Source organism: Emydura macquarii, unplaced genomic scaffold (genome assembly GCF_026122565.2).
Source record: "Emydura macquarii macquarii isolate MOO-44397 ecotype Brisbane River unplaced genomic scaffold, CSIRO-AGI_Emac_v2 contig_3220, whole genome shotgun sequence".
NCBI lineage: Eukaryota > Metazoa > Chordata > Testudines > Chelidae > Emydura > Emydura macquarii.
In genome coordinates this window covers 3420777-3448001 of record NW_027133357.1, presented here as the reverse complement: position 1 = coordinate 3448001, position 27225 = coordinate 3420777, and the positions used below count along the sequence as shown (strand labels likewise).

Here is a 27225-nt window from a genome sequence, read left to right as displayed (position 1 = left end):
GCCTTTGTCTCCCTCTAATATGTTCCTAGTAAGAGTCTAATACTGCTGCCAGCTAGAGGAAATATGCTGTTAGCTGCTTGTACCATTGACTGTCCCAGATTCAGATCCTGCTGATGACCCAAGTAAGGGGGGTAATGAATTAGCTTTGATTCAGGGCTTTAAAAGGCAGCAGCCAGTCCCCTTCATTCCAGAGCTCCCAACAAGGTCAGTTTCACATTCAGCCAAAGAAGCAGTTCACCTCTGATGCGACTAATCTCTTCTCTTACTGTTAGGGAAAGAAGAGACAGAACAAAGGCCTGTTTCTAAGAGCTTTATTGAATACATAATTTTGCTTGAACTCAATCCTTGTACATGGCACATACAGTAAAAATATTGCAACGTAACGTTTCTCCAGCACTGTGGAAAAGGCCTGTGGAATCCTAGACATCTCTACTTCAGGATGAGGAAGGAGAAATTAAAGCACTGCTCTTTGCTCAGGTAACACCCTGAAAGGAGGGAATGACGCCAAGTGAATTAGTGGTTTTAGGTATAAACCCATAGAATGTTTTGTGTGATCCCATGTTCTATTATTCCTTGGTCAGTTTTTGCATCTTTCTAATTCATACAGAGACTATTCTGCTCAAGGGTTCAGATGGCATCTGAGCCCATGAAAGCAGTGCCACACCTGAACTCCTGCAATAAGAATGGTTCAGGGGAAAGTTTGTTTCAGTGGTGTATGAATAAGGCAAAATTGGCCCTGTGTTTTAAAAACATACAAACATTTCCCTGCAGAGTTTGCAACCCAAACACTGTGGCATCAGCTGTGAAACAAGCATGAAATTGACCTCAATGTTCAAGCTGAGAGAAACACAAAAAAGTGGCATAAACAGTGAAAAGCGAGTTGGATTGTTTTCCACACTCTCAGGTTAATAGGCGAAGGTGCTGTTAACGCAGGAAGAGAAATCTGGGCCAAAAGTTTCCAAGTTAGCCAGTGACACGGAGCATCTGTTTTAGGAACACCAGGCAAGGAAGTTTGGGTCTGGATTTTTAGATATGCCAAGCATCCATCTGAAGTCAGTGGGAGTTGCAGCGGTTCTGAAAGAGATCAGGACCCTGCTGGCCCCCCAAAACCGAGGCAATCCGCATCAGTGGCCATGTTGGAAAGCACACTAGTTTACTTGATTTAGAGCCAGGGCCTCAGGTGACGGAAATTAACATTGCTCCGTTGAAGTCAATAGAGCTACACCAATTTACACCACTGAGGAGTTGGGCCATGATTTATATTGGACTGTCCCTTCAATGTGTGTTTTAAATACAATATACGATTTTAAAAAGATACTCTCCTCTCCCTCGTCTGTCTCTCTTGTTCAAATCAGTCGTTGGATCTCCATCCCCAGACAGCAATAACCCATCCATGAGTCCCAGTCATTTGCCAGCTTTGGTTTTTACATCTATGAACAATTGATCAATTAAGACTTGTTACACTCCTCTGTCCTGCTAATGGATGGCTGGATTCAGAGGGTGTAGATAAGCATCCAGATTGTGAGCTGATTACCTACAAAGTGATGCTCCTCACCTATGTGGAACATTCTCTGTGCTGGCGTCGAGGCCATTTCGCCTGTGGTAGGGCTATGAGCTCATGAGCCAAAGCCCACAGCTGTCAACTGGAAGATTCCCAATCGATTCAGTGAGCTTTGGGCCAGGAAACCAGCAGGCAAGTGGGCGGTGGCATGGTTAGAATAAGCAAGAATTTAGCATTTACGGACAGAGACGCTAGCAGGAAGTGGGGGGGAAGGACCAGGCTGTCTTGATCCACTTGTGAAGGTTAAGTCTGGATGAGCCCAGTATCGGCGAAGCGCTCAGCACCGCAGGGGAGAGTCGGAGGAGCCAATCCTGATGCCTCACTCGGAGTGGACAAGCGCGCCGGCTCCCTGTCCAAAGCCAAAACCCTTGGGCCCAAAGTTCTTAGCGTAGCATCCTGTGGAAGGGAGAAGCTATGAGTGAGGATGACGCGGGGAGGGGTGCCAGCCACAGGGGAGCTACAGGGACGTAGAGATGACGGGGGCAGTGGTTTTACGGTGTAGGGTCAATGCTGAAATAGGCTCTTTCCCAGAGTTCAGATCAGGCCCCATCTCTCAGGCAGGCAGAGACAGAGTGAAGAGACGAGCTCGTGGAGACTGGTGAACACCTAGGACCTTTCATGAGAGGATCTCAAAGCCCTTTATGAATGAGGGCTACTGTTGTTACCCTCAGTGGGGAAACTGAGGCACAGAGGGAGGAATTAACTTGCCCACGGTCACACAGCAATGTCAGTGGTAGAGCTGGGACTAGAACTCAGGATTCTTGGCTCCAAGCCTGGTGCCCTAACCACGGCAACTCTCCTCCAGCCTGTGGATTGTTGCCTGTGGCAGCCAGCTGCCCAGGGCAAGGAGGAGGGGGGGTTTCAAGGTTTACCCTGGGTTAGTTTCTCACCTCTAGTGCTAGATGTGGACAGGAGCTCCCAACCAAACCCCAGAAATCAGGCTCACATGGAGTTCTCTCCTTTCTCCTGGATCCCACCCACATGCTGGCCCCCGTAAAGTGACAACCCTGCAGATTCACTGTCAGGGGGCCTTAGGCAGAGCTCAAAGGATAATCGTCAGCGACTGCAGAGTCTCTGGTCGAGGGCCAAAGAGTTTGGGGCAATGAAAGGTGTGCGATTGTCTGCCCTGGAGACTGACTAGAAGGGACACAAGCCCAAGCAGGAGCAGGGTGAGTTCCCCCTATGGAGCTGGGGCCAGACACGTGCAGACTCTGCAGCCTGCCACATGAGGGCTGCCGACTCCAGCACTTTGGGAGCAGCTGCAAAAGAGCAAAGCTTTCCCCTCCAGGTGGCAAGAGGATGTGGTGGCAATCGCTTCATTGGTAAGAAGGGCAAACAAAGGCACTGATGCCCCTGTCCCCCCCCCGGGGGCTACTAAGGCAGGCAGGGTGGGCACGGCCAACCCCTTTCAGAAGCACTGGGGATTATACAGACTCCCATAGAAAGACACTGACCACGTTAGGTTCACTTGGTACTTTCAGAGGCTACTAGCTGCCTTCCACCCCCACAAACCTAGGCCACTCCAGACCGGCACCCCTGAGCTGTGGTCCAGGTGGAGCAGGGTGATGTGGAGCGATCCAGTGGTTGTGCAGCCAGCGTGGCGTTCTCACACACACGCACACGCGCACCAGACACGTAGAGACACGTAGAGAGGCCAGACACGTAAAGAGAGCGAGTGCTCACTGTTCCCATACACAGGGTGCTCCCCGGCCCAGGTACATCCCTGCCATTCGGACAGCAGCCCCCTCCACCCATGTTTCAATGTCAGTTACCCCCAACATTTAATAGGACCTACAATCATTAGCATCTTGTGTGCTGGTTTGAGGGCAGCAATTAATTCTACCCAAAGAATTCTACACCCCCTCCATCCCCCTTGCTCTGGAGCCCCCTCCTCCCAGGTCCCAGAGGGGCTAGCACTCCAGGAAGCGGGGCCCTCACCTTTGCAGTAGATTTCCCCGTCTTTGTCGGCCAGCGTGGTGGATTCCAGGCCTTTGCCGCACTTGGCGCATCGGAAACAGGACTTGTGCCACGACTGAGGGGAGAGGAGCAGAGAGCGGTCAGAGGGCCCGGGGAGCAGAGCAGGGGGCAGCTCAGGCTGGTGCCCACCTGTAGCCACCTCCAGGACACCCAGGGCATGTCAGTTCCCCGGCTCTCCATGGCAGCACTCCCAGAGCCCCGCCAGCGGGGGAAGCTGTACCGTGCAAAGTGCCCCTTAGGAGGCCCCAATCACAACACAATCCCATTCTCCCCAGAAGTGGGCAGACCAGTCAGAGACAGTTAAAATATGGCTTGATCTCCACTACATGGGAAGATGGATATAAGGGAAGCCATGACTCTGCTGCACCCTGAGCTCTTTCTCATGGCTCAGCTGTGGCTTTATCCCTTTGCGGCCCCTGGCTGGTATCCCCAGCAGCACATGGAAGGACTGGCTTTTATCACACTTCCTTTAGTCTGGTCAGGATCTTCCTGCCAATAAACACCAGTGCCCTGCCTCTCCCTGAAGAGGTTTTAAAGCTTCCGGGCACAAGTCCCAAGTCGCAGACAGAATTTCCCTGGGAAGCAGCATCCCTGTGGAGGAGCATCCTGCCCTAGCCTAGCTCACATATTCCATTCCATGCCCCTCTGACGTGATGCCCCTCGACGGATTGTCTGCAGCAGGAATTAAACCCAGGACCTCAGAGCACACCATGCTGTGAGCATGGGCTACACCCGCATCCCTCTTATCAGCTCAGGCAAAACCATTACCACCAACCATTACCACCAGGTTGGGACTGAGGGTCATCGGCAGAGATGTGTACCAAGAGCCCAGGGCTGGACTAGTGGAGGGTGCTGCGGGTCAGGACTGTGGCAGAGATCCTGGGGGGTCTAAGACTGGAATAGCAGGAGATGCTACATGTGTGTTAGCAGAGCTGGATGTGTACACAGGGCAAGGGGAAGACCCAGAGACAACTCTGCCTCACTCGGAGTCCAGCACTGGAGGAGAGAGGCGCCAGCGGTCTGAAGACTTAGGAAGCCAGCAGCTGGGTGAATTAGGCTGCGGAAGCCAGCTCCAGGCTCTAAGGAGACAACTCCAACCTGGTGGTTTCTTTGCAGCAGACTTGTGCATCACAGCACGGGGCTGGAAGAGATCATTCTCCTCTCAGAGCATGGAGGGCAGGAGAAGGGACCAGCCATGATTCCCCGAGATCAGGGAGATGGAGAGAAGCTGTGGCTACCCCATGCTTGCTGGTCTCTGCCACCTATATGTGCCATAAAGATGAATTTTCAGAAGGCCTAGCACCACCAATGGGGGTCAGATTCTCGAGCGAGCTCCCGGCACGTTGGGAGCTCTTGAAAATCCAGCCCCTGTTGTGGGTGCTGGACATCAGGCCGATGATAACCTCTGGGCTTGGCCCTGGACCATGAGCCCACTCGTGTCCCCTTTCTGAGCTCCTAGATACATGCTCACTCCGCAACCACCACCCTGCAGTCAGTGCCCCCTGCCCTGCCCCCATGTCCGCCCCTCTCCCCGCCCCCACGGCATTGCTGTCTTACCTTCCCGGCGCCAATCACCTTCTCAGCAGCATACACTGCCTGCCCGCAGCGGGGGCAGCCGTCGGCACCGCCCACCTTCTGGGCCAACTTGGAGGCATTGGGGTTGTTGGTGGGGTGGTGGGGCTGGCTCCTGTGGGAGAGAGTTTGTTATCAGGCCTGCACCACCAGGAAGCAGCAGCAGGCCGAGGCGGCTGATGAGAGGCGGGAGGAGGGGGGACGACTCCACATTCAGGGAGGAGGAGAGGTCTATGCTAGGGGCAGAATTGTGAAGAGGACTCAGCACAGGGTTGCATGCCGGGTGCTGAGCCCTTCAGAAGCTCTGGGCATCTGTGCTCGGGGAGAGAAGGGTTACAACATTCAGCAGGGGGCACAGGGGCCACAGACTCCCCCCCAGGCGTGCTCCACGGGCAGGGTTACGTCTGCCTCCATCAGTGCAGCACGGCCCTGACTGATTAGGGCGCTGCTACAAGAGAAGGCAGGCGAGAGGTGCTGCCACGCCCATCATGCTGCAGGGAGCCAGCAGTTCCGGACGGAGAAGCGCCTCCCACCCAACGGATGGCTTCCCACGTGCAACAAGCCAGGGCGCTCACAGGGCTGCCTGCTTCGCGCTCTGAACAAGTCCTTTCCATCCCGGAGGCAGGTGGCGGCTGACCGCCCTGGCTCGCAGTCTCATATCCCCTATGGTATGGGCCTGGGGGGAAATGCACACAGGGGCTGGCTCCATGAGGGTGGAATTTCAAGACTTCAGTGAAACAGTAACAAGGATTTTACAGAACAGGGGGTTGGACTAGACCTGAGTTGGCTCTCGGTGTAAAACCCTAGTGGAGATGAAGCATTGGAGTTCTTCCCTTGCTGGAGCAGTGAAGACAGTTTGCAGTGAGGACAGCCTAAGGGCTGGGGTACACTAGAAAGTTAGCATGACCCAGCTACATCGCTCAGGGGTGTGGATTTTCACACCCCTGAGCGCCATAGTTAAGCCAACCTAGCCCCGAGTGCAGACAGCGCTACTGCTTCCTGGGGAGATGCATTAACTACAGCAATGGGAGAAGCCCTCCCGTCGCTCATCTGCTATAGCGAGTGTCTACACCGAAGCTCTACAGCTGCGCCACTGAAGCATCTTAAGTGTAGACATAGCCTAAACCAGGCTTTGATTGTATTGGGCCCAAGAGTAGAGACCTCCCGTTCTCCCTGGTCAGTGGAACTACCCAGGAGAGCCAGGGCTTCTGGTCTCATTAGACTCCTGCTTGGTCACGTTTTAGCTCCCAGCTGGATTCTGTTCTCAGGGCTGCGTTTGTTAGAGGCCAAGGGCATCGTCTCCGCGTGTGACTGGCTCAGCTAGACTCCCAGCTGCAGCCGGGCATTAGACTGACCCAGTCAGAGGATCCTGGGCAGAGGTCGTTGGGGCTTACAAGGCTGGGAACAGCCCACCTGCCAAAATGCTGACTACTAGGGGTCAGGAGAGTGCAGAACTTTACACTGAAATAGACGTGATAGAAAGAGGGTTCTCTCTAGAACAGGAAATGCTAGCCATGCTGCTCAGTTCCCCAGAACCCCGCCCCACTGCGCTGGGATGGGAATGCCTCTTTCCAATTCCCTTTTATAGCCAGTGTTTTTTAATTGAAGGCTCCAACTTACTCGTCGAATTTGATTCCCAGCGACTCCCCCTTGTCGGTGCTCAGGGTCCCTGCTCCCTGCCCATAGCCGTAGCCTTTGGGGCCATACTTCTTGCCGTAGCAGGACTTGCAGTAGATCTCTTCCCCGTGCACAGCTACGGTGGTGCTGTCCAGGTTCTTTTTACAGACCACTGGAGAGGAACAAGGGGAATGTCACTCTCAAACCTTGGCCAGGAGTTTATAGGTCATCTCTGGCTTCTGGGCAGCCAGAACACACTAGTCAGCTTGAGAGAATCAGTCCTCACAAGAGAGATTATATCTCAGACTTTAAAAAGTAAGGAAGCTCCCAGACTAAACCTTTGTTAAAGTGGAAAGTGCACAGCAACATACAGATAAAAATCCTTACAAGAATATTGGAATTCGTTAACAAACAAAAAGCCCAAATAAAGTCAGGAAGTTCAGAGTTAAAAGGTGAAATTTATATTAACCCCAATGCTGCCAGTGGACAGAGAAGATGCAATTTGGGAAATGGGAAGATATCAGATCCCTTTACAAACCTCACCTGCACAGGTCTAAGGGTTAATCAGGAATGGTGCAGGCAGGAGAGGGCTGCACGGGACGGTTAGTGATCCCACCCAAACCCAACCTTGGAGGGATCGGTTCCATGGGATGAATGCAGAGAGCGTGCATGCCAGGAGAGAGTCCAGCCCCCAGGCCAACCCTGACTGGGGCATGCTCCTGCTAATCAAGAGAGTGGCAACTTCGAACTAGCCAATAACAGGCAGCACAGACAGCATTCTCGGATGCTTCGGTTCCCCACCTTTTCGAGTGTGCAGACCCGTTTTCAACCTCCAAACATTTCGTGGACCACCACATGCTGCTGGTTGTTTTTTACACTCCGTTTTTATTTGAAATTGTACATTTCCTTGGTGAGGACGTTATTATTTTTCTTTTCCGCAGACCCCCTGTAGTAGCCTCGCAGACCGCCAGGGACCACAGGCTGGGACCACAGGCTGGGAACCGCTGGCTTAGACCAACTTTTTTGAGTCCTGCCCCAACTCTCTTCTCCAGTGACTTCCAAGCCGTAGAGTTGGATCACTTAATCCAAGAGGAAGTTGTAGGGGCGGGAAGGAGGCTGGAAGGAGCACAATCAGAGGTGCGGCAGGGCTCACAACATCCTATCTGGCAGTCTTTTGATGTTTACCTACCACTGGCTGTAAAGGAATAAAGAGGCTGGAGGAGGGAAACAGAAGCTATCCTAGCAAGAGCCAGACACTGGAGCGATTGCGACACTCAACCCTCATCCCACTCGCATGCCTTAAATGTCAGCAGGAAGCAGATTCCAGCAGCCTGCTTGTTTCCCTGCCAGAAGAAAAATTTCTTGCCCTTAAACAACGTTTCAAGAATGCAAACACAGAGCTGAGCACTCCCCTCTGAACGTCGCAGCAGTGGCTCTGCAGGCCCAGTGCTTTTCACCTAAATATGGGGTCTTAAATCTGCACTTCCCAGCCCCATTACTAAATATGGTGCTTTTCCTTCTGGGCAGCCACTCCCCAGACGCGCTCTGTGCTTGGGGAGTAGGAGAGTGGGAAAGGAAAAGGAACATTTTTGCCATATAGGGAGGGTTATGTTAGGAATTTCTGCTGGTTAAGAGCTACTCAATTCCTCTGTAGCAGACCTGGGCTGGTGTTCAGAGCCCATCTAGCACAGCAGTTCAGCAAATCACCACCACTGAGATGCTGCAGTTCCCTTTGAGCTTGCCTTATCCTATTGCTGAGCTGTCAGGCTAGTATGGTAGCTTTATGCCACGGGGCTTGTCTACACAGAGATGTTCCCGATGGACACTCCAATTCTGGAATAAGAGCATCCACACACAGTGTCAATCAGGAATAACTCCATGTGCAGACACACCCTTAGGGAGGAGCAATTTGGTCCTTTCATTTATTTGGCCCATTGACTTGTTTTTCTCCTAGGAATGGCAGTTTAGGCAGTGCAGGGTAATTCCCATCCATCCCCACTCTCCCCGTTTGGGTCAATTTTGGCCCCTCTATATCCTGAGCTTTAAAGATTGCACTTTCCACTAGCCAGCACAGATCCATGGCTACTCTGTGAGACTACTGACAAGTTCCTTCCTAATCCATTGCCTGGAAGCCAGGCATCAGCAGCAAGATTTCTGCATTGCAGAAATACCAAAGATACGGAAAACTAAGAATACCTCATTTTCCTGGGACCATCTGTTTAGCTGTGTCCACGTACTGTAAGAAACTGGAGGTAGTTTTCAATGTGTCATTCCAGCCTGTGATGATGTGGGGAATCTGCCTATGATCGGCTTACAAATTCTGTTTGCCAGTGAAAGCTCTTTTCGGGTTCCTATGCTGGAGTGTAGACGCCGTTTTGAATGTTGGGCTTTGGTGCTTCTCTGTCTTTTTTTTAAAACCTCCATGTTGGACTGAAAAGCCAAGGGACTGTGGCACAGAACTAACAATGGAGGGCCGTTAAACCTTGCTGGTCCTCCATTCAAACAAAAGAGCCCTAGACAAAGGGTTGGCTGCCACCCAGAGGAATCAGTCTATAACAAAGCAAAAGATCACCTGCCAAGGGACTTTCTTTGATCACCTAATGAAAGGGTCACATGACAAAGGGGTTGAGAGGTTATAAAAGAAAGGGTCTCTCACCACCGTGATGACCAGCCACAAGAGACTAGAAGCAGAAGCAGAGCAGAAGGGCACTTAATGCTGAGATCAGACAGAGATGGCTTCTGTCCAGAATCCTGGCATGTGCAGGAAGGGGAACCTGGATTTTTCAGAAGACTCTACCCAAGCCCAAAGAACTGTCCAGTGGTGTGAGGAAACTGAGGCAGGGACACGCACATAGGTATGCTCATTGTTTTGTCTAGGCCTGTGGATCTCTCATGCTATCTAAATAGAGAATCATGGGGTTTAGAATCCTGTGCACACTCTGTGTGTGTGTCTATTGGCTTCAACTATCACATGCCCCTGAAGACTTAGCTGTAAACCCTGAGTAGTCACATGGCTGGAGTTCTGCAAGAGGATGTGCTTAAATGACAACACCAATTCCAGGGGCTGGGCAGTTGGACCGTGGGGATCTAACTCTCAGAAGGAGGTGCTCAGCAGGGGATCTGCACCCCAAGTATATACCTACAGACCCCAGCCGGGGGAAGCTCTACAAAGGCTGTGTGTGTGACACACAGCCTCCTTGATCTAGACTTCTGCTCTGTACAGCTGACTCATGGTGGAGTCCTATCTGACCAGAAAGTCAGCTGCCATTTCACTGGCCAGGTTCACCGCTGCTCTCATTCCTGGTCAGAGACTCTGTGATAAGTTTGGCCCATTCTCAGTTCTTCTCCTGGGAGCCTGGGATTGGGGGATAAGGACATTTGCTTTTCTCCTCTGGACTGAGTGACCCTACTGAGCTGAATGGCCCAGGGCAGCCAAAAGGAATTCTGGGACGAACGACAGCCCCAGGTCAGCACAAGGTGTTGTGGGTCAGGACTGAAGGGTGCTGGGAGAGCAGTGACTGCAGACTTCAATTACATGCTTTGGTATGGTGTGAGGCCAGAAGCTTGCCCAGCTCCTGCGATATTGCAGAAGTATTGCAGTCAGTTCTGAACAGCTTTCCCGAGTCTCTCACTTCCCTGAGCCTGAAAACCAAATCACCTTTTCCACCTGCTCTTGCTGTATAGCCCCCTTCACAAAGTACTGTTGGTTAGATCAGATTCCTTGGCTTCTTCTGGGCCCTGTCCCCCTCTGTACTACCCTCCTGGCTGTGTGAGGACATGGTGTTCAGGGGACATCCGCAAGCATTCCAGATTCCTAGATGCAGAGTACTGGAAAGACGCAGCCCCAGAGTAATGGGAATTCAGACCCCTGCGCTCATACTACAGCGATGGGCCCATGTATGAGCCCTGAGAAAGCAGCTGCACATCCAAACACCGCCTTTCTCTGAGCACAGGTGACGTCCACCCAGGTGGGTGCTAGTGCATCAGTCGCAATTCCATGTCTGCACCCTTTCCAGCACTGGGTGGCACGTGGAGGCAACAGGATGAATGGGCTGAAGCTCCAATGACTACAAGATGGGTGTGGGTGGCCCTGGCACCAAACTGTCAGCATTGGGCATGCTGCAGGCATTTGGTCACCAGAACAGCCCCCTCTGCCTAAGGATCCCCCAGGTTCAAAGGCCACACGCCAGCCTCCTGCAAGGTCCTACACAAACCCTTCCTCTAAATTCAAAGGCAGGGCAGAGAAGTGCACTCGTGGGGTTTCTGGGCCCTCAGTACCGCTAGCAGGGCTGTGCTGTGGGATGGTACAGTTAGGGTTTTTAAATGATGCATTTAAGAGTGTAGGGGACCCGCACTTTAGACCCTAATGTGGTTTAGGGTTAGTGTTTTATTTAGCAATGTGGGGGCAGCGGGGGCAGAGGTTGCATGGATGTTTCCCCAAAAGCACCCCTGACATTTTAGACAGTCCCTAAATCACCCAGGGGCTTTTGCAAGACTCCTGTTCCCGAGTCTGGAGGAGAACAGAGGTGATGCTCCTCCCAGCCTGGCTGTAATCAGCCAAATGTCAAGCTGTCTGGGTCTGCTCTGCAGTTGCAGGGGAAAGGAATCCTTGGGCATGTTTACATTGCTGGCAAGAGCAAGCAGGCCTAGGCGTTGCCATGTCAACGGGAAGGCCAAGACCCGTTTAGGGAGGGTGGGGGGAGTTGTACTCACGGCACAAGAAGCAGGACTTGTGGAAGCTGTTGCCTTCGCACTGCACCTCCTCAGCAAAGTACACGGCCTTCTGGCACACGCCGCACTTCTTCCCTCCGCCCCAGTTTGGCATGCTGTGGAAAACAGACACTGAAAATCAGCTTCACGCCAATGGGGCTCAGCAGGGCAACTGCTGGACCGTGCTACTGGAATCCTGGGAAACAGCCAGGACACCCTGCAGGAGCCTGGAAAAGATCCTAAAGTCAGGGGGCCATCTCAAAACTCAGGTGTGTAGGCCCCAACCAAGCGCACAAGTACCGCCCTAAGTCATGTCATGCAATAGATTGGAGCTGCCCTTCTCTTGAATACACAGGCATTGCCTGCAAATCCCAGCAGTGTTCCCACTTGTATCCCAGAGCTTTTTTGTCTCCATCAAGATGAAGCTGGAGCATTGCATTCTGGCGCTTGTAGTTTGTGCAGGCAAAGGGAAGAGAAGGGGGAGGAGTGGTGGAATGCATTGGGTACATGGGTCACACACTGGCTGCCCCAGAGCTGTCCTCAGCAGCTCTCCACTTGGCCCTTGGCAGGGCCTCGATCCGGCGCTCTCCGCTCAGTGTGGAGATTCAGCTCCCCTGAGCGCTAGAGGGGGCATGGAAATGAGGAGATTAGACTCCTGTGTCAGTTCTCACGCCTATCGGTTACACGGGGCAGGCAACAGAGATTTTCACCCCTACAATCTGGAGAGAGGAGACGTCTCTTCACTGTTTTGCACGGGGTGCAGGAATGTCCCCGTTTCCTTGGATCCCTGGGCCCAAGGAAATTTAGGGGAGAAACGGAATCTGGATTAAACAGCACTGCAGGATAGATTAACAGGACTTCTCCAGGTCGGTTTAAGGTGCCCATCACCATGGTATCACCTCTCCACATGGGAATTTTTTTACCCTCTAGGCATGACTGATCCTGCACTGTGTTGGACCCCAGGATATGCAGGAATTCACTGGAATCCCCAGCACAGAGAGAACAAGCAACTCCCCTTTTTAAAGGGTAAAGGAATAAGAGCAGGAAGATGTGGAGGAGGGGAAGAGTCTACACAAACTCAGATAGACCATGCAAGCCTCACCCCACATTTTGGGCCCTTCAGTTAGCACCTGGCGGAACAACAAAGCAACAGGCCTGGGGCAACATTCCTCAGGGCCTGGCTGGCTGGAGTTTGGGGGATGAGACGACTATAGGACCAGCCTGAAAAATTTCACTAGAATCCCCCCTCCCTGAACATCTGTCCTACATCTGCGGGTGGGGATCCAAGGCAAGAGACAACCCAGACTCCGCAGTCTTTCCCATGCCCCCAACTGCACACGCTATCAGAATGTGTCACCGCCTTATATTAACCTTCCACATATCCTCCCTGTTTCTGGGAGATTTTAGTTTTAGCCTGGATCCAACACCAGAGAAGAGAATCAAGGAAGCCTAGGATACCTGAAGACATGTCCACAGACTTGGCAAAGGTCACAACATTTAATAGGCCAGCCCAACCCCCAAGGACAGTACAAGACAGAATTCATCATCTAAACTGGTTTCTCAATGCATTCAGGCACCGATGACCCTCCTTAAGCCAGTCTCATCCTCCACCCCCTCCAGCCCTTTGGCACTGGGCTGTAGAGTGTTTGGGACGAGTGTTTGCTTTGGTGCAGTAAAGCCAGGTAGAGGGATTATTCAAATGAACATGTGGCCTTGTGCTCTTTGGCGCAATATCAATGAAAGCAGCAGGGCAAGTTCCCAAGAGATAGATACGAGCATGTTTGCCCAGACTGACTCCGCACGCCAAACAGAAGTGAACGGTCTAAGGACACGTGCAGAGGCTAACTGCCTCCACCAGTTTTAATACTATGATGAAGAGGAAGTTGGGCGAGGGGCTGGCAGGGGGACAACTAGCCTGGGACTGGGGGCCATTTCTTACTCTCCCTCTGACTCCCTGTGTAACCTAGGGCATAGTTTCTCAACCTGTGGTACGCATACCCCCAGGGGTACGCGAGACAGGCAGGGGGTACCCGGGGAAAAATAGAGTGAAGGGGAGGCGGGCGGCAGCTGCCAACTTCTGGGGAAGCTGGGTGGCAGCAGCCCACTTCCCACCCGGTCCCAGCTCCCAGATGGGAGGCTGTGGCAGCCCCTGGCTTCTGGGGAAATGGGCAGCAGCCCCCCGCTTCCTGCTGGGTCCCAGCTCCCAGGTGGGAGCCAGGTGGCAGCCTCTTGCATCTCATAAGCTGGCCTTGCAGGTGGGTAGCAGCCACCCACGCCCCGGCTCTGAGCCGAGGGACAGTCTCCAGTGCCCCGGCTTGAAGATGGGCAGCAGCCACCTGTCCACATCCCTGGGTCCCAGCCGGCACGGAAGCCTCCTCTGCCCCAACTCGGATTGGGTGCCAGTCGCCCACCTCCCGGGCTGGCAGCCAGGTGGCAGCTGCCTGCAACTTGCCCAAGGGGCAGCCCCCCTCCCCGGCTCAAACCCCAGTGCCCAGAAAACTTGTCAGTTTCACTGCTCTTGCTGATCAGTGAAATTGACAACTATGACAGCCCCAGATTTCACCAGTTACCCTCTTTTCCTGTTTCTCTCTCTCTCGCCCTCCTTCCCTGTCTCTCGCTCACCCCTTCCTCCTCTCAAATCTATGGCATAAAATTTGGCACGGCGCTTTATATTCCCCAGCATTGGCATGCCGCTCAAAGCCTCCTAACTTTGGCCAACATCACCTCTAGCCCAGGTACATACTTGAGTTGTGCAACCCTGGTGTAAAGGTGATAACCCTACCCACACTAGATCTGACATCTGTCATATCACGGCCTTATATACTCAGCCCTTCTTCCAACATGTGGCTCACATTAGTCTGTAAATACAAAATCCTGTGGAAAATTGAGTGTTGGGTACTTATTAACATTTTCAGAAGTTAGGGGGTACTTGCTACTTAAAAGGTTGAGAAATACTGACCTAGAGCAAGTCACAGTCTCCCTGTGTACAATGGGGACAACAGCCCTGTCCTGCCTCACAGGTGACTTAAAAGAATAAATGCAGTGAAGACAGTGAGGCACTTAGCTAGTACAGTCATAGGGGCTATATAAATACTTCAGACTGAGAAGTGAGGCTGAAAACTCCATCTACCCACACAGTCCCGTCCATCTCAGTGGGATTGCTCACGTGAGCATTCGCCGCATCAGGCTGTCACTCTTCTGTTGGGAGAGGTCAAGATCTTGAGGTAATAAAAGAGCTACATAAAATATTCAGCAAAAAAATCCTGAATTAGGGCTCGTCTACACTTGAAATGCTAAAGCGGCACAGCTTCAACGCTGCACTGTGGACGCTCCCTACCGTGACAGGAGGGGTTCTCCCATCACTGCAGTTAATCCACTACCACCCCTGAGAGGCAGTAGCTAGGTCAGTGGAAGAATTCTTCCATCCACCTAGCACTTTCTACACCAGGGGTTAGGTTGGCTTAACTATGTCACTTAGGAGTGCGGGTTTTTCCACACTCCTGAGCAACACAGCTGGGTTGACCTAACTTTTTAGCTTAGGCCAGGCCTTATGACCAGTCACTAATGAAATGAGCTTGATGATCTCAGCTTAGTTTCAAGTTTGCATGGACTCCGGACTGTGACAGCAGATGGCTCTGGGTTGGGACTGAAGGCTGGTCTACATTGAAAAGTGACTGCAGCATAGCTTCATCTCTCAGGCGTGTGAAAAATCCACACCCCTTAAGAGACTTAGTTAAACCAACCTAACCTCCCGGTATAGACAGCACTAGGTTGACAGAAGAATTCTTCCGTCAACCTACCCACCACCTCTCAGGGAGGTGGATAAACTACAGTGAACCCCTCTGGTCAGTGTAGACAGGGTCTACCCTGAAGCACTGCAGTTGTGCTGCTGTAGTGTTTCAAGTGTAGATGGAGCCCGAGGGACAGAGCTGAGCCCAGCACTGGCCTCGCAAGGAAGGCTGCAGGCAGGACAGGACTCACGCACTGGCGGCGCGGTGAAGAGGGCTGACCCATCTATGCCTCGCTCCAGCAGTGCTGTGCTAACAGTTCCTGAGTCACAGTAGAAAATTCCAATACCAAATAAATTGAAGTGGCCTGCATGGAGTGCAGGGATGACCAGCTACCTAGATGGGGGACTGTGCCAAGGGATCTAAGAGTGTCATACAGGCAAGGTGACCCACTGAGTTAAAAGATTAACTCCAGCAGTCTGCAAATCCTTTGTTCCTCTTCCCCAATGCCCCGCAGGCTGGGTTTTGTGCATTTTCCTTTCTGCTGCGTCTGGCCACTGCCAAATCCCTCCCTTTCAGCCAGATCATCCTGGTCCAGAGCCCTGGATTGCCTTAAAAGGACTGTTTCTCAGAATCTAATTTTACTCGGCTGGGGTGGGAGGGAGTTCAATCCGGCTCAAAAGGGCGGCTCCCAAGTCCCTGCAGAGCAAAGTCTATACAGCCAAGATGCAGACACACAACAGCTCCTAGGACAGCACTATGGGGAAGGCCACTTCTGTGATTAGAACAGAGCTCCTGTGACCCTGGCAGCCCAATCCTAAGCATTTTCCCACCCCCACGTCAGATAGCAGCCTCCCCTGTTTCAGAGGGGACAGAGAGCCCCTTCATGCCCTGCATCCCCTGAACACACTACTCCTGGGCAAATTTCATCTCTAGTAACTGACAAGCCAAAGTCCTCCCTGTAGTTTCAGGCAGATACACATATCTGGTGTTCAGTGCTCCAGTGTGTGCTGGGTTCAACCCCAGAGGCAGCTGCAACCAAGTTCAATACCAACCCGTCTAGCAGAACTTCTACAGAAGATGCTGAATCCAATTAATTGTCCACCTCAGTGGCACAGCTTTTTTCAGCAGCTGTTAAGGGAGAGGGGCTGGGATGAGTCTTGTTTGACACCCGTTGTCTGAGAGGTTTAATGGTGCATACGCAGCCCAAGAGAGGTTGCATGAGTTGAAATCTCCAAGCAAGACCACCACAAGAGATTTCAGCAGTGAATGTTATAAATAGATTCCCCAATAAACAAAGCAGCCCTGATTTACCTTATAGAAATATGGGCTTGTGGGACAACTCGCAGAAGTAGTAGAGAGAGACCTTCTGATAGATTGAACAAAATTGCTCCTCCCACCCCCCTCACCACCATCACACACACACCCAGCCCACAACTCACACACAAGAGCTTGAACATGGGGAGTGGGGAAAACCCAACTGGCAGAGGCTGCAGCTGGGATCAGCAAGATTATTATTCTAAGGGTCCAGTGATGGTAGAAGGAAAAGAAAGTCAAGAAGAGGGACTGGGTTGAGTCAATGAACATAGGAAATATCAGACCAGATCAGGGGTCTGGCCAGTCTAGACCAGTTTTCCATCTGATGGTGGCCAGTACCAGATGCTTCAGAGGAAAGTGCAAAAAAAAAAAAAAAATCCACAGTGGACAGATGTGAGAATCTTCCTAACCCCTACTAATAAATGACTGAATTAAATCATGAGTTTTTTGTAGCCCTTCAAAGTTTGTTAGCAAAATTCAAAGAGGGATCAGAGATTTATATGGATAATGAGAATATCTAGTTCATATCAGTTGATGCTAAATTCTTGACCTTGGTGACATCTTGGGGCGAGCTGTTCCACAGTCTAAGTCACACATTATGTGCAAAGTTATTTCTTTTGTAGGTTTTGCGTTTGCCACCTTTGAGTTTCATTCATGTCCCCTTCTTGAGTTACAAGATGGCGAGAAGACAAGCTCTCCAGTCTATTTTCTTTATTCCATTTGCTCAGCAGATACTTTTATCATGTCCCATTGGCAAATGGGGAGAGGGTCATTGTTAATGGTAGGAATCAGCTGTCACAGGATTCTGGAGAAGGGAGTCTGTGGAGTTGTGAGCTATTTGAGGAAGCGCTTGGTTTGTCAGAATCTAGCATTTTCGGAAAGCTGTGCCGGACATCTTAGAACATAGTTCTGTGTAGAGCTGTTACGTTCATCTTATCCCAGTCTTCAAATTTTGAATTCTCTGGGTATTGTCTTATTCTAGACAGTCAGTAAGTATGAAAGCTGCTGATCAATACAGCAAATGGGCATTCAACATTTAGCGAGTCCCAACAATTCACACACTGATGAAGTTGAAGGAAACAACCAACTGAATGAACAGGGTGAAAAAAATAGATACACTTTTCTCTGAGGAGAGCGAATACTGTCAAGTATTAGTGACAAGATTGAGAGGATTCATGCTCAGAGAGCAGAGAATCTGTTTTATTAAATTCTCCAAGAACAAGGATGCGACTGAATGAAATACTGCCATTGAAGCAGAACATTGATTCACCTGACAATCCTGCAGGAGACACATTTTCAATGCCATCATCATGGAAATGTAGCCACAACAACAACTTAAGTCTCTATTCCAGCTCTTCAGCATCATCTGATATCAAATCAGTGACCATGCTGTAAAGACAGCTGATATGAAAAGCAGACTGGGACCGGATAAGAAGCGGTGACTGCTTGTGCCAATATTCCCTTCAATGCAACCCAAAGAGCAATCTAAATAAGTGATTGAAGCACTTAGCCGCAGACTAAATCTGTCTGGAGGAGTTTGAGTTGCAAAGCTGCTATTAGTTGCTTCAACAAAAAGCAATATCTAAAAGAATCAGCATGGATATTAATAAGAAACATATGACAAGTGACCCCGTAATGGTTATGAGCATTCACACAAGGGGTAAATGCATTCCTTCTGAACACTATTTATACTGCATCTGAAAAGAAAACTGTGAAATATTCTGCCCCAGTATAGCAAGGTGTTTGCATTTGTCCAGACAGTGAAAATTTAACAATAGACGAGAACTCCAGGTGCCTGCATGCCAGACTTTGACACAAGGGTGTGCAATGCATCATTTATATCTCAGAGCAATTAACATCTAGCAATCCTACAACACATGGGGGCTGTTAAAAGCTGCCAGCCAGCAGCCTCATGTTTAGCTCACAGAAAGAGGAGAACTGATGCACCAGTTTCCCACTTGGTGGAGTTCTCAGGAAGACCGAAGGTCTGGTCTTCTACTGATGGCAATTACCATAGCTCCATTAGTTTCAGTTGACGCTAGCTGAGGATCTGTCTGCATCCACATTTACATCCAGGTGCCACTGCAAGTATGATGAAATCTGCACAGGGCCCAAGGGGTCTGATTAAAGTGTAGCATGAATTTTACACACTAAGGGACTCTACAGAGAGGCACTAAACTTACAAAGCCACCTTCAGTGGTTTTAGTTGGAATTAGCAGATTTCAGGCCGACACTGTCATAGGCTCAGTAGAAGTCAGACTTCATTCAAGTAACAGAACATTGTAACCACGCAAGGCCAACAACAAAAAACGATTCATAGAGATGATGGAAGCTTTCCAATGTTTAAGGCCGGAGGCTTAGCCTAGAACAGAAAGAGGCTGAAACGTGAAGAGTGCTCACTTAATGAGCAGCTATTCAATATTTTATGTTCTTATTGTTCAGGTGTGGCCCATGCTTTATTCACTGCACACTATCCAAACGCTGCTCTGAAGACAGAATTATTCATTTCCTCATGGCCTTTCCTCCAATGGAGCTCATCACTATAGTATCCGAGTGACTCCCAAACATATTTATTTTCAAAGCATCCATGTGAGATGAGGGGGTGTTATCCTCACTTTACAGATGGAAAATGGAGGCACAGAGAGATTAAGGTCAAAAGTATCCAGTAAATTTAGGTGCCCAATTAGAGATGCTGAGGCTCTGATTTTTCAGAGTGCTTAGCATTATACAGCACTTACATGTTCAAAGCACAGCCCCCGATGATTCAATTGCAGCTCCGAATGCTCAGCTAGGGTGATTTGATAGGGACAGTCCTGATATTCAGGACTTTTTCTTACATGGGCACCTATTCCACCCCACCCCGTCCCAATTTTTCACACATGTTATCTGGTCTCCCTAGGCCCAGCACTTCTGCAAATCAGATTCCAGGATGTCAAACCAAGCATCCAAAAAGGAGGAAAACACTGTTTGTGATCACCTGTGAAAAGTTTGGCTTAAGGGACTAGACTAGCATCACACAGGAACTCTGTGGCAGAGACAGGAATAGAATCTAATTCTCCAGGGCAGCATTCTATTGCCTTAACCATCAAACCCTCCGTTCTCTTCCTGCAGTTCCGTGCCTCGTTCTCGCTAGGCCGTCCAACTGCTGCAACAAACGAATCAGGGGTCCTACGGGCAACTGCCTCCTTCACTACACAAACCTGATTCATCCCCACAGCAGCTCCAGCCTGTGCACTGAACGAAGGACAGGCACTTTAGAAAGAAAAAAAAAATCTGATCATATAATTAAAGACTATCATAATACATATGCCCAAATTAAGGTTACACAGGCATTTCCTAACTTTTGAGTGCTTGACTTTGCCAGCTTAATCATGTTATTTCCATGCTGTTTGAGTGTACTTCTAGAACAGTTTAACTAAGCTGGTGGGGACACTGTGTAGACACTCTTACACTGATTTAAGCTTTGCTTATAATCGGTTTAGCTTGCATCAATAAGTATACAAGCCCAACCAGCTTTAAACAAATAAGATCAGTACAATCTCCTGTATGAACAGTTTTAAACTGATTTTTAAGCCAATTTAAGTGAAACTGTATTTAGACAAGCCCCAAGTGTGGATATAAGAGTGGTAGGAGGCCCAACTAAGTAGTAGACTGGGATTTTGCTTAATGTATTTTGCACCCAGAACAGCAGCCTTTTCATGTAGTATCTTTAAATCGGTACGTGCATTCCACTCAAGTCTGTTCTATGCACAGTTTCATATCACTATAACTTTGCCAGTTAGGGGGGTGATGTATTTTTTTTAAAATCAAAATAGTAAAGTGGTTCAAATTCTAGTGTGGTTGCAGTTAAACTGGTATAAATGTGCTTTTACGAGTAGAGCTTATTTCCCTTCTCGTATGGAGTAAGCCATACTGGTATAGGGCATTTTTATACTGCTATAACTGCTTTCACCGTACAGGGTTATACTGCTTTAGTTATCCCACATAGCTGAATCAATCTGAAAACACAAGTTTTACAAGCTCTCCCTGTGTGGAGTTTCCCCCCTGTAAAAGTTTCATGGGTTTTTCCACTTTTCAGAAACAAAGCACTGCGGGGGAATCCCACCCATGGGCTGAGTGGTGTGAAAATCTGAGCATTACTTCTCCAAAGAGAAACAAGTCATCCTGGCCTGGCCTTTAACTCCCAGTCCCTCCACACTTACAGCCTTTCTCCCTCAGGGGGTGAACAGCTCCTTGACATTGCTCAGTGCATCCAGGAGATTTTGAAACAAGTCTGCAGTGGCCAGGATTGGGGAGGGTGACACAGGGCTACATTTTCAACAGAGCTCAATGTGCCCCTTTGCATCCCCTGGCCCCAATCAGGGGTGCTGAGCACTTGGAAATCTGGCCCCATGCTCTTTAACAAGTCTGGCCCCACATGGGTTGAGCCAGATCCTTGGAATCTGCATGATGTCTGTGTAGCTCCATCCCAATTCCCCTCCCTCAGGCTACCCACAGGGCAGACAAGACTCTGGCCCCATTAGCACCTAGGTCAACAAGGTGTCACTGCAGAAAGTAGTTCCCCTTGTGCATCCAGTGTTCCCAGATGTTCTATCAATCCTCTACACTGCGTAATTGGGGACCATGATTTACGCAGCAATTGCCTTGTATTTAGAGATGAGGGGACAGCTACCTAACAGTTATTTCCATGGGGAAAAAAGGTTAGATACTGATTAATTTTGGCCATACTAAAAGGTTATTTAGCAAATGAGGGCCGATTTAATGCACTTGGACTGCAGTAGAGGCTTTAATAGTGTTGCATGAAATCCCATCTGTAAAGTTGATGCACACTTATTTGTACAGGAGATCTCTAACATGGACTGGAAACTAGTAGCAGGGTCTGGAATCAAGGGCAAGAGATCTACAGAGGGACCACAGGGGCTGGGCTCTGATTTAAGGTCTTCCTAATTACTGGAAGAGGAAGTAAACAGCACGCTAATGAGATTTGCAGAGGATAAGTATTTGGCAGGAGCAGCAAGCAGCCACAAGAATTCAAAGGCCCCTGGAGAGGTTAAACTTCTGGGCAGGAAAGAAAAGGAGAATCACTTTGCAAAGATGCATCTAATTCAGGGAGGAAAGCCACAGGGACAGATTTTGGAGGGCTCACCACCTACCATTGGGACTAGATTTCCAGGGGTGCTTTGCAACCCTGAGTTCTTCTGGCAGTTTAGCCAGGAGGGCCTGACTCTCTCCTACCACGTGTCATTTCCATCTGTGCAGATTGAGTGTGCAGTGGGTGCAGCACACTGTCACTCTGAATTGGTAACACTTTACACCAGCTGTGCACCGATGTAAGTGACTCCACAAGGAGCAGGTCAGTGGGGCATTAGCCCACATGTATTAAATGGTAGGAAGACATTTGCTAAAGCAGAGGTTCCAAAAGAGACGTAGGGGCCAACCCAAATCAGGAGCAACTCCATTATGTCAGTGGAGATGTCCAACCGGTGTGAGTGAAAAGAGAATCAGGTCTCAAGCCTGAAAACAGCAGGATATGGCAGCACGTTGACCAGTGCAATCTGGGACCAAAGCAGCATAGCAGAAGAGAGCAGCATTCTCGGTGTGCGGTCTTTCAGTGGATTTTGGTTCAGAGCACGGCGGTCAGTACAGGATGCGTTTTAAATGGGATGAGTTAGGGTCCATGAAAGCGAGAGACTAACAGCAGCTCATGCTAGTGCAGAATCTTGCCAGTGCACTTCAACACACCTTCCAGGCAGAGAGCTTTTCCAAACCCAGGTGGGCCAGTCAAGCCATGCTGCATGAGTGACTTTGAAACAACAGAGAATTTCCGCTAGAGACGGTGCCGAGCCCTCTGTTGCTACCAGTGGGAGACAAGCCATGTCTCTGAGCCTGCTCTGTTACAGAAGGAAAAGAGCCAGCCATATAAACACCAGACCACTGTGCACTAGAGGGGTTACCATACATGGCCATTCATTAGTGCTAAATGGCAGTAAATTCCGAAGGAATGAGATATTGCAGCCCCAGAGATCACACTGATCCCCCGGCATTCCACAAGAGGGCTGGCTGCAAGTTCTTGACCCAAACTGGGTTTAGATGGAAAAACTGGGTTTTCAACTAAATGAACATGTTGATGGGAACTGTGCTGTCCATGGAAAATCCAGACTTTTTGGCGGGGGGCAGGGAGGGAAAAGAGAAGGGACACAAAAAGGAAGTTATTTGGTTTTTCAGCAAAGTCAGGTTTTCCTGCAGGGAACTCCCCTTGATCCCTCATTTTCTGATCAGCCCTATTTAATGCAAGTCACTTTAGCATATACCAGGTACCTTTTCAGAACAGAGTCTGAGCCTAGTCTCTAAGGGTTGCTTTGCCCTCCCCAGGAGAAGGAATCATGACACAGACCTCACCAGTTCCAGAGGCAGTATTTGGTACAGCTGTTGTCACTTGCACTGGGAGGCTGGCAGGGAGAGGCACAACACCCCATAGAGTAAACTCCCCACCCCACAAGTGGGGAGACCAGCCACACATCCCTAAGTTACTAGGTGCCGCTCGTCATACCAAGCCTCAGTAACAGCAGGCCCAGGGGGCAGAGGGAGGAGTATCTTGGCACCTCTTCAGGACTCCCTTTGCCAAGCTCTGAGCAGCTGCAGGCTCTAGGCTATTCATGGAAAGGTGGATCCCAAAAACTAGACCTTGCAGCCACCATGAATGGGCTAGAGCTGAGACACCCCCTTCCCAAAGCTCTGGGTGGGGGAAGAGAGGTGTCCCAGTGTCAGACATCTAATAGTCAAAGGCTGATGTACAGGATGGTGCCTGGGACAGCACCTTCACCCTCCCTGGCATCCCACTGTTGGGTTTCTCACCAATGTGTTGGCTCACTCGATGCTGCTGGTGGCTTTTAACCCTCATATTTTGAGTTGAAATCCAGCAAATAGGTTTACCAACTAGTAAGTGTCTGGTGTATCTTGCCCAGCTCTGGATAACATCCCCTCCTAAGATGAGGCTACAATCTCTGCTCTGAATTTGTGCAAGCAGCACCTTCCTGGATTTCTTGCTTTAACACGGCGTTGAAGCTTATTTATTTGGATCAGATCCTCAGCTGGTAAAAATCAGTGCAACTCCAGTTATTTCAGTGGCATGACCAGTGCACTGACTTACACCACCTGAAGATATCGTCCTTGAAGTGCACAGAAGTGCAACCTTTACCCCGACCAAAAAGGGAAGCCACAGCAGTGGCTCTAGGGGAGAGCAGGGGGACTAGGAGCCTAGGTTCCATTCCCAGCACTGCCATTGATCTTAAGCAAGTCACTTCTGCTCTGAGCTTCAGTCCCGTCCTGTCCTGTCCTGTCCCCACCCTCTGCAAAATGGAAATACGAATTCTTACCTTCCTCCTGGGGGGTTCAAATTAGTGATAGCAAAATGCTTTGAGAGCCCCAAATGAAGGGCACTAGAGAAGTTCTGCTGCAGTTTCTCTTTGCTTCCGGGAAACTCACAATTTTGAACTCCAGAAGTCATAGGCTGGGTTTCCCCATTAGGTATAAACATGCACACAGCCTCCCTCGTACAGAGCGCATGCGCATTTCCGCCTCCCTCGTGGCAGGAAATTCACTTAGCAGGATGATGTCAGCTTGCTTTCCTTGTTTAGGTTTTCAGAGATTCCTAGGTTCCAAGGCCAGAAGGGACCATTGTGATCATCTCATTTGATCTCCTGTATAACACAGGCCAGAGAACTGCCCCACAATAGTTCCTACAGCCGATGTTTTAGAAAAACATCTAGACTTCATTGAAAAATTGTCGGTGATGGAGAATCCCACCCTGACCCTTGGTAAAGTGTTACAACAGTTAATGACTCTTACCGTTAAAAACTTACACCTTGTTTCCAATCTTATTTTCTCCCAGACTTCACACATTTCCCAAAAAATATTTCTGAAAACAAAGTTGTCAGTTTCCCACAGTCACAGAGACCAGAACTTGGGCTCATGCCTTCATCCACCAGAGTGGGTGCCACTAGTGCTCAAAGCAGTAAAGGGTCTAAGCACTAGCAAGAGGTGGTATGAAGACCAGGCTCATGTCTAGACTTTGGTCACAGGTGAAATGAGTTTGGGAGGTCTCCGTAGAGGTTGCAGGTCAGGATTGAAGGGCACTGGCAGTGCTAACAGGGGACGTAGGACTGACATAGCAGGAGGTGCTAGAACTTAGGATGGAGGAGCATTCACTGAGCTACATGCACGCCAATGAAGCTTGCACCAAACCAGACCCCACCATGCACTTCTCCAGCCAGCAGTGTGAACCCTTCCTCGCCAGGGGTGCTACATTCACCAAGAAGCATAGCAAGATGGCTACTCCATCCTTAGCCAAGCGTATTTCAGTGTCACAGCACAGTTAACCACCAGTTTATTCAGAGAATTCCTGCCATGGGGGCGATGGAGGCAGCCCAGAAGTTCCAAGAACTCAGACAGGCAGATTGTAATTGTCAAACCTAAACGCAGCCCAGGGCATTCCCATGGCACTTGCTCAGGCATGGGCAAGCTCTCCTTCTGTTAAGGAAATCAGTGTACAAGCCGCCCCAGCACGTCAAGCAGGTGCAGGGGAATCTTTGCACACTCCAGTCAGTGGGGCTGATGGGATTCCTTTGTAACAAGCGGATGCTACAGCAGAAACACGGATGCCACACCTGCAGCCTTAGGTTACATGACTCAGCAACCCCCTCTTAACAGGGACAAGATCCTACCTGCCTGCCAGAGCTAAGAACAGAGAGATCTGTGGAGGAGATTAGGGATGTACAACTTCACAGAACTGAAATACAATGGACTAGGACAGCTTCTCAGGCAGCGCTGTCTAGGGAGCCAGGACAAGTCTGATTTGATAGCACAGGTCACAACCTAAAGGACCCTCAAAAGCATGGACCTGGACCAGTCAACCTTGGGATCTGCAGCAAACTGAAATCCTGCTCTGAATTCGGCACCTAAGAGAATTCAGTGCCATGTAACTGAAGCAGGGAAGGGGGCTGGTTCTGTAGCGGGGAGCCGTTCGAAGTTTCATTGCACTGCTCTGAAGGCCTCTCTAGGACACCAGCCCTCGGTTGTGCGGGGTGAAGGAGGTCAGGGCAAAGGGTCCTTCCTTCCCCCACCCCTAATCGCTGCGACTCCAGCTGTTCCCTCGCTCAGGGCTGGCCTGGGAAAGCCCGCACAGAGTTTCTAAGGCTAGAAACTTGAAAGAGAGCAGCTCCATCGGATGGCCTGGGACCAAGAGCCAGCCTCGCTGCTCCCAGTAACTCCGAATTAAAGCGGACACCCTGCCCGTGAGCACAGCCCATGGAACCAGCGTCCCAGCGCAGCCCACTCAGCCACGGCTCCCCACCCCAACGAACTGCCCAGGCCAAGAGGAAACCGGCCAGTTCCTGCCTGACTCAGGCACTCCGGTTTCGGACCGACACGGTCTCTAGCGAGGGCGGCTCCTTCCGCGCGCTCTGGGGGGTGGGAAGATGGAGCTGGACCCCGGGGCAGCGGGAGTGTGTCTGGCCCCGGGGCGCTGCAGTCACGCCGTGGCGGGGCTGGAAGCGCAGGTGGCCCGCGGCAGCGTGGGACTGGGTCCCCGGCGAGCGAGGCAGCCCAGGCGTGACCCTGCAGCGGCGGGAGGGAGCCGGCTGGCATCGGGGCACCATCCAGCCCCCTCCCGGCGGCGGATCGGAAGGAAGCAGCTGCCCCGGCGGGCACGTACCTGCTGCTGGGCTGGGCTGGGCTCTCCTTGGCTCCGCTGCGCTCCAGTCCCCGGGGCTGTGCTGGCTGCTGGGGCCGCTTGGCTCCGCTGGGGGCTTGTTTTTGTTCTCCGCGGGAGAAGGCGTGTCCCAGGGCGACACCCACCGGGGGCCGGGGGGGGGAGGCCGGGCTCTTTGCACTCCGCACCGCCGAGCCCGCCCCGGGGGCTGGGGCCACGATTCCCGGGGAAGGACGAGGCGGCGCCCCGCGAGGTGCAGAGGAGCGGCCCTGGGATCTGCCAGGTCAGGAGCCGGGCCCCGGCTGGGAGAGAGGCACCAACTCAGGGGCACAGGCCGGGGCTGGCCTCGCCCGGGGAAAGGGGCGAGGAGCCTGGCCAGGGCAGGCTGGTGGCCAGCTCCCTTGGACCTCAGCCAGGGGCGCTGGAGCCATTTGTACAGCGGGGGGCTGAGAGCGGCTGAACCAGACTGGAAAGGCTGTATATGATGGAAACCACTTCAGGCCAGAGGGTGCCGCCACCAGCCCCCCAGCACGGCGAGTGTCAGCTCCCATGACCCAGCCTCCGGAGCACCCAGCCCCTTCGCTTCAGAGCAACAGGTGCCTGGGCCCTGAACCCCTCTACAGGCTGCGCTAGTTAAGGTCCCAGGGCTCCTTCAACTCCTTCCCTTTTTGATCAGCTTCCTCCTTTGGGGCTGGTGCCGGGGCTCAGCGGAAAGGCAACGGTGTTTGGAAAGAGTCTGCTGCATTTGTTCAGTGATTGCCCTCCCCCCCCCCCCCACTCCCGCAGTCCCCCATCCTGACCCACAGCTCCCTGCCATTTGTCTGGGCTTCCCTCCCAGCTCCGTTGGGACCCCCATCCTGACCTGCAATCCCTGCCATTCCAGGCTGGGCTCCCCTCCCAGCTCTGCTGAGATTCCTCCAATCCAACCTGTAGGCCCCCCCCTTGAAATTCCAGCTCTGCAAATGTGCCTCATCTTTGCCCCCCACCCGCTGTTAGCCTTGGGCCTCGGCTGAGTGAAGGCTGCATATCTGAGC

At 51.1% G+C, this 27225-nt stretch overlaps 1 protein-coding gene across 1 annotated transcript; it reads right to left on the bottom strand.

The window, feature by feature from the left end:
* Positions 1-297: 297 nt before the first annotated feature.
* Positions 298-26206, bottom strand: CSRP1 (cysteine and glycine rich protein 1). Its single transcript, XM_067531665.1, has 6 exons — positions 26195-26206; positions 11441-11553; positions 6731-6899; positions 5096-5225; positions 3500-3593; positions 298-1957 (listed from the first exon to the last, which is right to left on the bottom strand). Exons 2-6 carry the CDS (start codon positions 11550-11552, stop codon positions 1881-1883), a joined length of 582 nt encoding a protein of 193 aa, XP_067387766.1. The 5' UTR covers position 11553; positions 26195-26206; the 3' UTR covers positions 298-1880.
* Positions 26207-27225: the final 1019 nt, after the last annotated feature.